At 40.6% G+C, this 16,127-nt stretch overlaps 1 protein-coding gene across 1 annotated transcript; it reads right to left on the reverse strand.

Moving 5' to 3' along the window:
- Positions 1 to 684: 684 nt before the first annotated feature.
- Positions 685 to 14,771, reverse strand: sypl2a (synaptophysin-like 2a). The gene is made up of 6 exons (XM_079218482.1): positions 14,619 to 14,771; positions 14,313 to 14,387; positions 6,371 to 6,489; positions 4,670 to 4,868; positions 3,481 to 3,660; positions 685 to 1,181 (listed from the first exon to the last, which is right to left on the reverse strand). Exons 1-6 carry the CDS (start codon positions 14,631 to 14,633, stop codon positions 1,056 to 1,058), a joined length of 714 nt encoding a protein of 237 aa, XP_079074608.1. The 5' UTR covers positions 14,634 to 14,771; the 3' UTR covers positions 685 to 1,055.
- Positions 14,772 to 16,127: the final 1,356 nt, after the last annotated feature.

Consider the following 16,127-nt stretch of genomic DNA (forward strand, 5'->3'; position numbering starts at 1 on the left):
GTGTAGATGTAACATTTGGATCAAACAAGAACTAAACCTGGTTCGGCCTGATGTCTGTGAAGTACAACAGCAACTGGAGTAAACGTGTGGGAACCAGTCTGCTTCTGGATACAGGCGGAAGATAAACGCGGTCACAGCCAAAGCATCACCCAACATTACATCAGTGAAAGAAAAGTCTCTGCCTCCCTAATTAGAGTACAGAATATCGTAGTGTCTTTTTACTTAGTGTGTATTCTTTTTAAGGACAAGAATACCAGTTTGCTGAAACTGAAATGGGGTCTTAAAGTATACGTGAGTGTCGGTAGATTACATCACTGGTGGGGTGATGCCGTGGAGGTTTATTGAACCTCCACGCCATTTGGAAGGTGGAGGCTCAGAAAAGAAGAGAACACATGCCGCAGTCCGATTGTACAGCATGGCTCGGCTATGTTGGGGAAGAAAAAATTGTTTAGAGTTACAGTACATGGAATCTGTACTGTAGCGAGCCTCTTGCAGATTACATAACAGAAGGAGGACTCCTGCTCAGAAACTCTGGTGTGCATTTGCTCCCACCTAAAAAAAAAATGGATTGTGTTTCTCATAGCAACACTTGCTTTTATTGAGCGCGAGGGCTGTTTGCTCTCAGCTTCTGTAAATCATTTGGCTTCTCCCTGGCTGCAGACCAGTAGAGACTCTGGGTTCTTACCTCACAGCTTCATCATTTAGTGGATCCTGAAGCACCGGACATAAAGGGAGGACAGGGTGCTAATGTGGAAGCAAATGCACTGCAGACCTGCTGATCTGAACACCAAATACAGACAGCGATAACAAATTTAGGAGTAAAAGAATAAAGAACTTATGGTTGCTTATTGTCAGTGGGGACCAAGTTAAATTGAGCTAAAGACCCACAACTGTAAAACAGCTCTGACACGTGTCGAGAGGTATAGGGGAGGATTTAGGACAATAGCCTTCCATTTGTTTCCATTTCTGCAGGTTAACATCAGAGACCAGTGTTGGGCACAAAGCGGTTCTGCTGTGAGCACAGTGGCAATGCTTGAGGATCCTCAGCGATGTGGCTAGGGCTCGGGGGCCCCTCCTTCCTCCATGGTGGCCGGTGGGTTGGGGTCCTTGTGGAAAGGAGTCTCCTTGTAAATGAACCAGCAGTTACTGGCCCACAGGAGCAAGTTCAAAAAGCCAAATATCTGTAGAAAGAAAGGAAAACAGATGGATGCTAAGTGACAACAAGTGGCGTGTACTGTGTGCAAGAGATAATAAAGAAAATAAATACAGTCTAAAGCAGGGGTGTCAAACTAATTTTCACCCTGGGCCACATCAGCATCATGGTCTCCCTCAAAGGGCCAGTTGTAACTAACACTGTATAAATGTAACTACTACCAAACATATTGTTAAATAACTGTCTTTGTATTTGATTATTGTTTATTCAAGTGTAAAAAAATTGTACATGCATTTATATAAATGTAAAAATATATGTAAGAAAATGTCTCTGTTACTATGACATAAATATATTTAATTTAGGGTTAAAACACCCACATTACTCTATCAAAGATCTAACTTAAAACAGAAGAAAATAAGAAAGACAAAGCTCAAATGCACATTATTATATTAACTTTGTTCAAAGCCTTTTTGTCACAGTTGAGAAGGACATAACTCTGGACCAACACATATTTGTGAGCAAATAAGAACGTGCATGTGGTCTGGGGCAGTGGTTCAACTAGTCTGGCTGCAGGACCCACCATCACCCCTGAATGACCCGCTGAAATCGAAAGAGAGGAACATTTTAAACTTCTGAAATTGATTTAAGTGACCGACTGAAAACAGGTCCCCGATTTCATGCCTTTCAAGCCGTCGCGGGCCACATAAAATGACGTGGCGGGCCGGATTTGGCCCGCGGGCCTCGAGTTTGACACCTGTGGTCTAAAGCAAAAAAGCCACCAGTTTGTATATTTCAAAGACAATTACTGAATATGCACTAATACGTCCAATAAACCAAAGTAGAACACTGATGTTATTTATTTTCATCTCAGTTGTCTTGTTTTGCACAGCTGTGTGGATGGAGCGAATACATCCAGGACAAAATCTGCCCCATGATGCTGAAAACGGATCTATTTTTTTTCAAGATCTTGTTGTCAAAAGCTCAACTGGAATGTGCAGTTTGAATCCTGGAGCAGACAAGGATGAGTTAGACACATTTTCTATAACACCGTTTCCTCTGTAGGACCAACATGGTCCCTCTGAGAATTGTGGGTTTCTCCAGAAGGAAGTCTGGAAGGTCTGGAGCAGGGGTGCCCACACTTTTTTGGCTCACAAGCTACTTTTAAAATGACCAAGTCAAAAAGATCTACCTACATTAATAATGCTTATATATATATATATATATATATATATATATATATATATATATATATATATATTTTTTTTTTTTTCATGTGGGAAAAGGCTGACTCTAGGGCTGCAACTAACGATTATTTTCATAAACGACTAATCTATCGACTATTTTTTCGATTAATCGACTAATCTAATGACTATTTCCCATAGCAAATTAAGAATAGTAACTCAAAATGTTGGAATTTGAACTTCAAATGTATTTGAGTAACAAGATCTGAACATCAGAACATCATCATAACAAATAAATTAAAAAGTAATACAAATTAAAGTGCAAATATGCTTTAAAAGTAAAGAAAAAGTACAAATAAAGCTTTAAAGGTAACTCAAAATAGCAATCAAGCCTCTGAAAGTGCAAAATAACTAAAGAATAACTGGGCTGCAAGTGCCATTCAAAGTCCAAAAGTAAAAAAAAAATTGTCCATCCTACCCGATAATTAAAGCGCAAGGATTTAAAAGTAAATCAAAATGACTTATTACAGTCCCACGTCTTGCTGCTCACTTTCAGGGGAACACACAATTGACACACGTTTTAAATTGTAATTCAGAAACGTGAGCATATTGACATACTCTTAGTTGGTTGTATTCTGCATGTTTAACAACGTGGAGAAACTCCTTTATCTCCGGACAGAGCTCTATAAGCCATCTCACATCAGTGTGCAGCAGGAAGTCAGAGTGGCTGCAGTCCTTCTCCAGATGCGCACAGAACATCCGTCTTTGAAGAACTCTCGCTCGATTAGACGATCTTTGTTGCCACATGCGTGATCTCTTTCATGTTTAGCGTTGTAGCGCATAATGCTTGTTGGTGTATTATGCAGTGGTAATTAAGGAAGTCAGGGAAAACATCTCCCTGTACTTGGCATTACATCCATTCAAGCGGCCAACCATTGCGGGCGCAGCTTCCGTAGTGATTGACATTAATTTGCACACTGGGAGCTGGGTTTTGTCGCTAAAGTTTTTTAAATTTTTTTTAATTATTATTATTTTTTAAATGGCATGCGATCTACCCGCACTACCTCCGCGATCGACTGGTAGATCGCGATCGACATATTGGGCACCCCTGGTCTGGAGCATACGCACTACTTTACTGTAACTTACCACTGAGGCATTGAGGCGGCCCATGGAGGGGAACTCTCCTGGACTACAGATGCCCATGCATGTCGGGGTCAGGACTAGTTGGTCTGGGTTAGTGGCCCATTTGACATCAGTCAGGCCTTTGCCCCAGGCTGAGGAGCACACAAGCCACAGGAAGGCAAAGGCAGCAGTGACCACCAGGTCCTGGCAGGGAGAACATAGCAAACACACACGCATTAATGTCACATACTGTAGCGCAGTGGTTCTCAAATGGGGGTACATGAAGGCAGTCCACGGGGTATGCAAGATTTTTTAAATAAATATATTTAAAATAAGCATACATTAAAAAATCCTTTAAAAAAATAGTTATTCAACACAATATAAGTGTAAGTTCACAAACTGGATTGTACATATTCTAAATTAAATCAGACACTGATGGCACAGCGCTGTGGATTCCCTGCTTACAAAATGACATGCTAAAAATGCTTTGCACTGGTCAGGGGGTACCTAAATATTTCACAGGGGGTACATCACTACCACTGCTGTAGAGTATTCAGTAGGTCCTTACTTAAACCTTTTTCTTCAACATAAAATGAGTATGCTCTAATTCGAAGAAAAAACGCTTCATAGTTCTTAGGAGTTTACGGTTAAAAACACGCACTGCTGTTTTGGGGTACTGCGTGATTGGTTGTCTCTGGGTCATGTTAGAGGACATTTATGTCACCTTTCTCTGTTTACCCATGTGGGGAGACGTTTGATTCAAGGGGCGGCACCAGGATGCTACATGGAGTTTACATTGACATTTTTTTTGCTGCCTGGGCGTTTTGCAAAAACAGCCTGGAAACACTACATGGTTGAAAGACAGCGCTTTAGAATATAGTCAGCTCAGTGTAGCCGTAGGCTTGTGTGGACTTACTCTCAGTCCGGGACCCAGAGAACTGTGATGTAGTAAAGGCATGTGTCCATGAAGTGTCTTTCATGGACATTAAAGAAGCCTTAAAATGGATGGATCCGTTAATCCAACTGAACTTCTTGGATTGTATTTCATGTCTCACTGAAGCCTTTAATAACACACCTCCACCATGATGTTCTGACACAAGGCAGTTTATGGTCTGAATGGCCGAGATGTAAAGAAACACCTCAGGCTGGTTTGTGTGAATATGGTTAGTAGGTACGTAGACAGCTCACTGACAACCACAGGACGTGTACTCACGATGATGGGACCACGGCTGGTCTGGCGGTAGACGTTCTGGTAGCCCAGGTAGAGGATCAGCGTGGCGGTGCAATAAAGGAACCCAAACACGCCGACGGACACAAAGAACTCTGCCGAGGAGGAGAAGTCGCCCTGCAGGAAGGTGGCATTGGATTTACTGCTGTTGCATGCCTCTATGAAATATGAGTTCGCTGGCAACCTGCAGGGAGGGTGAGAGAGGAAGAAGGCGTGTTCAGCAGTCGCTCTTTACGCTCTTGTTGTGTGATTTCAGAGAAAACAAGTCCTCACCTGGGTTACTCTACTATCCAAGGAAGGCAAGAAGAGAGGACATGAAAGGGTTAAGCCAGACTGGTTTTTTTTGTTACAAAGACCGTGTGCACAATTAAAACAGAACTTTAAACTCTTGGGCTGAGATCAGCTTCATCATAAAGACATTTCACATTGATTGGGACACTTTCTTCAGACTACTATTACCATTTACAATGATAATAAAAAATGTGTTAGGTCAATTGTCAAAGTGACATTGATCACACTGCACAATAATGAGAAGTAAAACTATAAATATAATAACCAATATAAACTAATGGTTGAAGAGAGGACACTTTGACGACAAGGGCGTGCTAGTCCCCCAAGAAACGCTTTATGTTATTGACTTGATTATAAAAATTCTGTGAGGTAAATAAATAGCAGCCTGCATAATGCGTATTACTGGCTGCTTTGATCAAATTGCACTGGACTGGACCTAATCAGTGCAATCAATATAAGAAACAAATATAAAGCAGGCTGCCACCGAGGGAACAGAAAGGAAAAGCCTTTTGTCTAATGTTATGTTGCTGAACAGAAATCTACTTCAGAGTAACTTTGTACTGGATTTATTTATAATTTGCTGCTTTAGTATTGTAAGGTCAGCGACAAGACTTCCCCGTGTCTGTTTTGACCTCACTCTCACCAGGTGCTACATTTAGAATTTGACCTCAGTGAAGTCTTTTAGTAAATAAGAACAAATATGGTTTAGAAGGAAGTGCAGCAGTCCTTAAATACCTTCCTGGTCTGGTCTCAAAAGCAGCAGCACACATGCTCTGTTTCTGCTGAGCATTCTGATTATCTCAGATCATGCAGGATGCGAGCAAAGTCTTGTGACAAATGATATGGTAGTGATATGATCGTATCATGACAAAAGTGTCAAATTCATTATTATGAGCAAGCTGTAAAAACGAGTGACTCGACTCTCAGAATTTCAGTCATATCATAGAACACAGTTTACTGCACTGGACATCATCTATATGGGCCTGCATGCATTTGCCACATAATGATATATTACTATTTGAGAGATATTTTTATTGTGATAAATCCCAACTGTATGGCCATGTCCTTTTTCAAAGTGGATCTCAATGTAGCTGCCCAGCAATTGCTGCTCCGACTGGTTACGCAGCAGCATTTAGACTGACGTCAGATGACTTCTGCAGTCATGTGACAACAAACATACAGAAATGTCATTGCAACATAAGGAGTGTGTATTCAGCTATATTGAGAGAGAGAGAAAAGCCACCAAAAGGAGAAGCAGGGGAGAAGATGTTAATCTGCAGAGACACTTCTTTCCACCAGATGATGGCAGTATTCCTCAGTTGTGTTGTTTGAGAACTGAACACGGACCTTTTTATGAAACAATGTGCATGGGAGTGCTCTCGTCTCCTACAGTACCTGAACGGGTAGCCAAACACAGGATCTATAGGCTTATCTGCGACTCCTGGACATTTGACCAATAAGTGGGTTGACCCAGAGTAACCTCCAGTGGTGGCAAAGGCAAAGATGGTGAAGACCTGTAGAGGCAGACAAATATGTGAGGGTAAGAGGTTTTAAACATTTGTTTGTTTGATGGTCAGCAGTCTCAAGCCATCAGGCTTTTGAGTTTCAAACAAAATCAAACCTGATTCTGCTGCTTTAATCCTGATTTAAAAAAGGGGAGAAAATAATAAACTTATTCAGAGAAATTTATACAATCTTAATACATGTGTTGTGACTGCACCATCTTCCACCTGACAAAAGTCCACATATCTGTAAAGATCAAGTTAAGAAACTATTAAACCTTTTCGGTTCAGAGGTCAAGTCGATATAAAGTTGATATGATGGCGCCTTCTCCTTTCCTGAAAGTAACGCATGCATTCTGAAACAAACCCTCCCTGCAGTTGTCACGTCCTTTTTCCACACAGGAAACTCCCTCCCTGTTGCTCAAAGAGCTGAAAACAAAAGCATCAATCCCTTTCGCATGAAGCTGATAGACCACACATTGAGCTTCAACCAGTCTAGCTTATAGTTAGACTTCATTTTTGATTTAATAACTAATTATTTCAGAAACTACACTGTCCAGCTGTCTCTTTGGTCCGTCATCATTACAACAATGATTTATGGGACATGTTGTGCAATATCATGGACATTCTGAATTAAGTTCACACGCTTACTTGTTCGTCAGCATGATCTCAACATACATAAATACATATTGTAGCTACGCCACTTCTCATGCATAAAGTATTACAACCTGCCAAAGAAAAATGGATCCTTTGGATTTGATGTAAATAAAATAAAAAATTGAAATGAAAGAAAAACAACTCGTTTTCAAAAATGTGAAAAATAAAACAATTAATAGTGCCCCTCAATAAGATCTGGTGCTACCAATTACTTTCAGAAGTCACATCATTAGATTTAATAAAGTCCAACTGTGTGCAATCCAAGAGTCCCATGATCTAATGAAGCACTATTTAATCCATCATAACAAACCACAACAATCTTGCCAAGAGTGGACCAAAGCTCACAGACCAGACAAGGAGAGCATTAACCAGAGGCAACAAAGAGACCAAAGATGGCCCTGAAGGAGCTGCAGAGATCTGTATCTGTTTGAATATGACATATTTATTTGGGAGCAGTTGTTAAAGATTTATGTATTCAAAAGGAAACAATGAATCGCCGACAGGTTAGGGAAGTCAGGAAGTGCTTAGAGACTTTCTAACACGCTGAGAAAAATATGAAATAACGCCAGCCTTATTCTACTGTTCAAAGAGAAACTGCTCAGTAACCTAAATGTAATTTAATGGATGCTTTCAGTACTTTAAATGGAGAATTGGACATCTCATATACATAGAAGATGAAGATGAACTCATTCATGCCTTTATCTGAAGAAGGGGAAACTATTGCAGAGGAGTTTTTCTTTTAATTCAGTCTTCTTTTTTTACTAGAATAGATTTTCTTTAAATTTGAATGCATTTCTTTTCCTTGCATAAAGTACTTGGATTTGCAGCTGTGAGTGAAAGAAGCCATACAAATAAACTGAGTTTGCATAATTAAGATGCTTAAAAGAAAGACATGAAACCATGTCAGAAGATTCTTATCCTGGAAGAAACTTTCCTTTTTCCCTGTGTGTGTCCGGTGTACACACAAGTATACTGCAGATATTTCTCATGCAGCACTGAGAACACAACGCTGACGAGTTGTTACTGCAGGAGAATGAATGTCAGCAGAAAGCTTCTCGTAAAAGCCAGAAAAACAAGCTGATATCTTGCACTATGCTGACAGAGAGCAGACCCCAGCAGGAAGAATGGAGAGCAGAGAGGAACCCAGACAGTTTCCTCTGACCCCGACATGGACCGACTGTGCAGAATCACTGGGACCCCACACCAGGGTTTTGCCAGACAATCAACGGCTGTGCGGCACAAACTGCAGTCAGAAGTTTCAGTTCGTTAGCAAAGCAGTTGAATTCCTCACACGGGCAGTAAAGTAAGCAGCAAGGTTGGACTCAATTGGAAGAGCCTCTCGTGAGGAACCACACTGGAACTTCATTTGTTGACCCATCCATCCGTGACCTCCTCCCCATGCAGACCATATCTCTTAATACTACTTTTGCTTACTTCCTCCAGCCAGAACTACGACCACCTAGAGCAGGGGTCACTAAAGGGTGGACTGCGGTCCGGACCCAGACGCCGTTGTCTCCGGACCCTGGACCGAAAACTGATAGATCATTGAGAATTATTACATTTTCATGGATCACTTCTATTTAAAATCGGCGCAGCTTTTCTAGCCTGTACGGCTCTCGTTCAGCGGCTCAAGAATCGCGTTGTAAATCATCTCACGTGATGCTCCTCTGCCAATCACATGTCTGTATTCCGATAAGCGTCGCCCTTGACCCGAATGCCATATTCTCACACGGGAGCGACAGGAGAGAGACCTGATCGTTGGAAAAAGTACGCGAGTCAGGGAAGTTATTTCATTGAGAAATGTGGACATCTTACCCAGAGCCTTTAACCAAGAATGGACAGACTCTTATGTTTATTATTCCCACAACCAGTTCAAAAGCAGTACCTCTCATACGTTGAGCGATATAAAAAGCAGCGAGGTGAAGCGCTACTACGAGACAACGCAGAGATCTTTTGAGCAAACTTAGAAACTTGAATTTAAAGATGCAGGACAATTCTGTTATATTCATTTTTTTCGAAAATGAATAGTCATACTTTTCAAAAGCTTTCCGTTTTAAATCCAGCCTTTATTTTACTTGAAATAAGAGAAGATAATCTATTTATTATCAGAGTATGTATTATTTATAATTCATACAGTTCAATTGGAAATCTGTAATAATAAATACTGTCTAAATGTCATTCAATTGAACTATCTTTATTTAATTTTGACAGTCAGTTGTTGGCTACATACAGACATTAATGCAACTGTTGGCTACTTCAATACATATGGCACAAAGTAATATAGCGTAAATGTGACATTATTGTGATGTTCCGGACCGAGACTCGCAGAATTTTAGTTGTACACTATCCACCTGGCCTAGAGCGTCGTAGTTTGACGCGTATGACCGTATTTGACGAGTTGGTAATGTGAGGGAGAGTGACAGAGAGGTGTAAAGAAGGTGGATTACTGCACGCAATGTTTCTGTTAATAACTTACTCTGAATGCTATTTTGTAACCTGCCCAGTCTAACCCTGACATTTTCTAGTAAGCTTACCAGACGCGACCTGCGCATCACTCACATAATCTAATTCTACAAATAGTATAATACCAATGATATTAATTACTTTAGAATAGTAATGTCAATGTAATGAATGAAGCTTGCAGTCCTACCCTGGGAAACGACCCAGGTTATGCATGTGTGTGTGTGTGTGTGTGTGTGTGTATATATATATATATATATATATATATATATATATATATATATATATGTGTGTGTGTGTGTGTATATATATACACACACACACACACACATTTTATCACGTGACGTCTCGCCTTTTATAAATAGAAAGATTGGCATCAGTCAGGATTCTCAACAACATAGTCAATTTATACTCCAACATATTCCCTTTCACGAGGAACTTCCTGCTTTCGAAAAGAGCTCGGACACACTCACACACACACATACATATATGAATAAGCACTACAGTACCTAAGATCACTGTGACAAAGGGCACTCCCTTCCACAAACTTCCACCAATAAAAAGCATCTGATTAGGTCATGTGATTGTTGCTTCTGTAGTTCCTCTCAAGAATAATGTCCTTTGTTCACTTACGCCCACATCTACCAAAGCACATTACAAAATCCTCAGGATCCTTTCCAGCTACATAACATTAGTATACAATTGGCCGAAGCAACGGGCCAGGCACCGAGGTGGAGAGCCTGCAGTGGTGGAGCAAAGATGGCCAGATAAACAGGAACACACAGCGAGGGCTGGAGTGCAGTAGTTAGAAAGCTTCATGCCCACTCAGGACTTTCAGGAATGGGTTTCATCTTTCAGGTGTCTCTGGATCGCCACAACATTTCTCAGCTTTCATCTCAGCCCCGTTTGACCCACCCAGGCCAAACCGACAGCACCCCAAATAAACACACCAGACGGGGGTGGGCGGGGTCCCTGTCCAGAGTCCAGTATTCCACCCAGCCTCCCACCGAAGCATTCCGTAACTACCTCTCCTGGTCAGGGAGTGGCAGGACAGATACGAGATAGCAGCAGCCGGTCACAAGGTTCTGACACGAGCGGTTACACATTATCTCACATTATGAGATTTCTTCAGACTATAAGTCGTGCTTTATGCTTCTTTTCATGCTAAATGAATAATCTACAAGAAAATAATGAGCACATGTCTGGTAAACACAAGATTTAAAGTGGTGCTTTTGCACATGCATGAACATGTATGTGGGTTAGGGTTATATACTTTCATTCATACATTTTCATATGTTCTATTTTTAAATGATGTCATATGACACTGTGTTTTACAGTTACATACCAAATCACCTCTCCAAATGAAACGTACTTGGCAATTAATAGTTTCTGATTCAGATAATAAACATAAGGCAATAGTGACCCAAACACAATGGCCAAACCCTTGCCTCCCTTAGTGAGGACCCCCCTCCGTCTGACACTGTGAAACACTGTTGTTACTGGCCAACGTCCATGTTTACAGGCTGTGGCATATAGACCAGTTTGACATTCAGTAGTATCAAATTATAAACATTGTCCAAGAGCATTACAGTAAATGAGGGAGGCAGGCAGGTTCAGTGTCTATTTCAGCCTCGAGACTGAGGCAGACTAACAAAATGAACTTGCTGGGTTAACTGCGTGGAGATTGGAAGTAGCAAAGTTTAAAAACTCAGAACAACAATGTCTGCAGATGTGAAGATCTGATTTGAAAGCTCAGTGCATCTTAAACATTAACTGAAAATGAACCATACTATGCTCTCTTTAAAGTCACAAGACTCAATTGACAGAAACAATATTGAAGTTTTACTTTCAGCTCAGTTCCATGTCGGAAAATGTACTAAATATAGAAGATTCTTAAACCAATATGAACTTATTTATATGTCGAACATGAGATTTGCTGCTGCCCTTGTCCACAGCAGTACATTGCTTTACAAAGTTACACGGCTCATTTATTGTTATTGTACAATAAATGAACAGGTTTGTGTTAAGAAACGCAGTTTGTAGTCTTTGCTAAAAAAAAACAAAAAAAAACAAAACTATGTTGGAAGGTAGAGGATGATGTCCAACAGAAGAAAAAAAAGTTGTTCTGAGGATGAACAGGTTGCAGCTGGGTGGGTTTTGCCTTTTAATACCTTTTTGCAGGATCCTCTTTTCCCCAATATCCCTAATGCTTGATGTGGACCATCTACATCTACCAGTGATGTTCTGGGCAGTTTTAAATCACCCGCTGTAGAGCCCTCCTCTGGGTCGAACACATCCTATGACCGTTTTTCATGTTTCCAGTCACGATGCTTTCTATTGCGCCAAAGTTATTGTTAACACAAGCTTGTAATGGGAATATTGCCTTCTTACGTTTTCATAAGAAATACTTGCCTCACATCAGCTCCATTGTCTACAGACCACCCTAACCCTACCCATCAGTTTGATGAGGGAGACTGTGTTGAGACTGTGTTACTCCGGTCTGTTTCTCCTAATTTGGGGCGTGCCGACCGCCATATACTGTAGGTAGTAATACACTGAATATGTATAAATACTTCATACAATCCCACTTTAAATAGTCCAAACTATCACTCTAAAAAGGGGCAAAAATCCTCAAACTGACGACCATGACTCAACGTTGAAAGCATCAGCCCAATTCATTCAAAAGGTTCTGAACCACAAAGAAACCAGAGAATAAAACGTATTGGCAAAATAACAAATGGAGATTTTCTTTGACAACTAGTTTCAGTTTTTCGGAAAGAAATTTAAAGTCTAGAGAGTTTGGTTTTGCTATGGATTTCAGACCAGCAGAGCGATAGATGTATCTAAATGTGAGATATCCATTGGCGCTTAGCCGACCGTAGGGGGGGTCCGGGGACTTTCAAACCACACCCTGCCCCATATTGAGACCTTGTACAGACCAACATGAACTGTGCATGAAAAAAGCAGTCCTCTCCTTCATTTGAATTGGGCCAGTGCAGCGACACAGGCTTTGTCATTGGATCTGCATAATGTATTGACTAGTATTTTTTTCCAGTGAGTTCAGTACAGTTTCTTGGCGACAGTATATGAACCTGAGCATATGACCATGGCCGTTGTTGCGGTTTGCTTGTTCCTTCAGAATTCAAGCGTGGCCAGCTTTTTACCAACATGGTGTTTTGTATTATTATTATGCTAGTTGTATAATGTTATGAATAATAGCCTTGTAGTAGTTAATATACCTTATTCGTGGCAGACATGTCATAGAAGGAAAGCCACAGGTGTATTAATGCGGTCCCATGAGCATGCTGGCTCACTGGAATGGATTACCGGGACACTTAATGGAGCGGAGCCATAGTTAATATTATTAATTAAACCTGTGCCCTGTGTCCTTTTCTACTGTACCAGGTCAAAAATGTCTGAACAGAGTAAAATTACACCACAAGCAGTTTTGGCAAACCAGTAAACGCATTAACCACACGGACAGACTTTCTAGCACTCCTATACTCGTTGAAACGGGCTTTACTTTGATATGATTATCAGCCTTTTTGCAAAAGAAGAATGTGCCCTCACTTTAAAGTTTTACCTTCGAATAAAGTGGTTTTTTTTATAATTCTGCTAAACTGTTGACACATTCAAAATGTTACCAAACAATTGACTACCTGATGTAGTAACTGGGCGACATAGTGAGCATTGGGCAATAAACGTTGATAGTAGAATAGAAGCAAGGCTTATTAACGCGCCTCCTGGGAGAGAAACTCTACAGCACAGCGGCAGATAACACCTGCTGTATATGTAAATCACCAACAGGACATGGCTGCTGCTCAAACACACGCCTTAAATACACACAGCCCGGCCTGCTGTAACAGGGCATTGAACACAGTAGCAACCAGAAATACAGAGCACAAGTATTAGCAGTCGCATTAGAGGGGCGCTTTCTTTATTTAGTATAAAGGTGCATTCAAATGACTCATTACGGATCTCACAGAGCGGTGATATTAAGAGCTTGCTCGACTGAGCAGAAGCACACATATCCAAGCTATTTGATTTTTACCAAATGTTGTTGCTCACATAAGCCACACATAGAGTTGGTTCACAGGTGCCCCGATTCAGACCTCTGCTTTCACTTTTGTCCAACTTACATATTCATGCTTTGTTGTGAATACATTTTTCTGTAACAACACATGGCATCAGGGATTTTATGCAAATTCTGTAACAACTATTCTCTTAGCTGGACTATTTCAATACACACGACACAAAATCTGGGAATTATTTCAGTTTCCAGTTTGTTCCAGTCCATTGCTATTCCAATTAAAGGGTACTGCGGGAAGAGTGTAAGGCTTTAACCCAGAACGTGGACATTCTCCTTTGGGTAAAAAGTAGCTACATGCATTGTAAATCCACAAGCTGTGGCACCATTTGACTCTGTAAACCAGGTCAAAGTCCAAGACTCCAAAGTAAAAAATGAACAAAACAGAAACAGAGGGACCTGGTGAAATGATTGAACAAGTTTTTCAGCCTTTTACACTTAAATTATCGTACCAGAGCATCTTGCAAACACAGCAGACCCTTTAGGTCTGGGGACGTTTCATGGAGTGAGTGGAATGCATCAGTAGACTTTCAGTAACGTCTGATATGTTGGCTGAACACAGATAGGGAGAACGTGAGACCTTAACGTGGTTTGGAGACATTTAAATGCATTCGGACTTTACTTTGCTTACCCATTCTAAGACACGAATAAATCCTAGAGGTTCTTTCAATGGTCCCAGGTCCAGAGAAAATCCAGCCTTCAATTTCTGAGGATGACAAACAAGGTGTGTAAAACATATGTACAGTGACACATGACGTGTTCAAAAATAGTTAGCCAGGTGTACACTAATGCGCGTAGACATTGGGACCCACACAGCTAGCTCCCGTTACCTGTTCGTCACCTTCGGCTAACTGGCCCTGCCCTTGTTAGTCAACCCCTGCTAGCGACATGCTAATGCTAACTCACGTCAACCTGGTTATTGAGCTAACTCACCCACCTGAACAGTGTCCATTGAGGCGTGCAACAACTAACGTGAGACAACAGTTTGGGTTTCCCTTCGGAAGTTGTCTGTTTCGTTGTAAAGCAACTTTAAAGTTACTTAGAAGGGCGGCAAACGACACAACAGCTACTGACTATCAACAGGCGGCAGAGCAACAGGCAGCCAGGCAACTGATAAGACTAGTGTCAAACTCTGTACAACTGAACCTCTGTCTAACTAATCCACTTCCGGTTTTGACTTTTCAAAATAATGAACAAAATAATCGTATTCAACGACAGATTTTGACACATTTGTTAATGTAATATATAGCTGCCATATTTCAACTACAGAATATAAATTCCCGGATTTATCCACACTGCAATAAACAATAGAACCGTCTGTGGGCTCTTCCTTCTAGTACATGGAAGAAGAAAATGCTTTATAAAATGAATATACCAGCAGTACCAGTGACGGTGTGAGGGAGTATGTTCACTGTAACAGACTTTTATTGAAGATATTATAATTATAATTATTTCAATAAATATAGTTGCGAAAATAGCATAACATGTCAGGACTGTTCTGCCTTGCTAATACTGTGAATTTTGTTATTACTTTATCACAATAATAATGCAATTTACTTTGCAACAATCATTACTTACTAGGTCTGACTCATATTCAAAGATGTAACGTGAAATATTTATATTGCCTTCTTTTCGCAGCATGAAGGCGGCGTTCAAACACACATCAGCCACATGATTAAGGAATTGACACTGCACCCTTGTGGTAATATTATTTATTGAATCGTGAGTGGAATTGAGACGTTCTAGCTCTCGTATTGTTAATTTAAGTGAACTATCACTCAACGCAGCCAGTGATGATAGCAGAAGTTTTCTTAAACTATTGCATTCAACACAGCTGTTGTGCGGAACGATGCAGTTTTGTCAGCAAAATGTAACTATATTATCAAGGAAAAGGTGATCGTGGTATATATTATATTGTCTCTGCAATAATGTGTTTTGTATAATGTCGTATTTCGTAAAAAGCCCAGTATTTCCCTCTGAATTGTTTGAAAAGCGTCTCCCAGCACGAGAGGAAAGGAAAGTAGTCGAATTTACAATATTTCCATTTGACACGAACGCAGCATTGTGGGTGGCCCACCCAGAGCTGTCCTCCTGCTTCCGCCATTTTGCTGTGGTCTGGTCGTGCGTCTGCGGCAGTCAACCAACCGGGACGGGATCTTTCTTACAGTATACAACTTTTAAATGTTTTAAAAAACGGAAACTGGTAATTAACATCGCATATTATGTTAACACAATTTACTTAGTCGTTACATTGTAGTATTACAATATTAAAGTGAATAATCCGGCTAATGTAAAAACAAACAACCCTCATAGCTAGCGTTAGCTAACGTTAACTTAACGCTCGCAAGAAGGTTTAGGTAGGCCTCTGCTATGTAACGTTAGCATAAGCTAAACTAACCCCAAACTAAATGAGCACAATATATCACGTCTTAGCTAGGTTGATAAA

The sequence above is a fragment of the Taurulus bubalis genome (assembly GCF_910589615.1).
Source record: "Taurulus bubalis genome assembly, chromosome: 5".
Classification (NCBI taxonomy): domain Eukaryota; kingdom Metazoa; phylum Chordata; class Actinopteri; order Perciformes; family Cottidae; genus Taurulus; species Taurulus bubalis.

Excerpts from the sequence above, each read along its gene's own strand:
- sypl2a (XM_079218482.1), bottom strand. Across the intron at positions 6,490-14,312 it reads TTATTCGTGTCTTAGAATGG|GTCTTCACCATCTTTGCCTT; the intron begins GTAAGCAAAGTA and ends CTGCCTCTACAG. Across the intron at positions 3,661-4,669 it reads CCAGCCGTGGTCCCATCATC|GACCTGGTGGTCACTGCTGC; the intron begins GTGAGTACACGT and ends TCTCCCTGCCAG.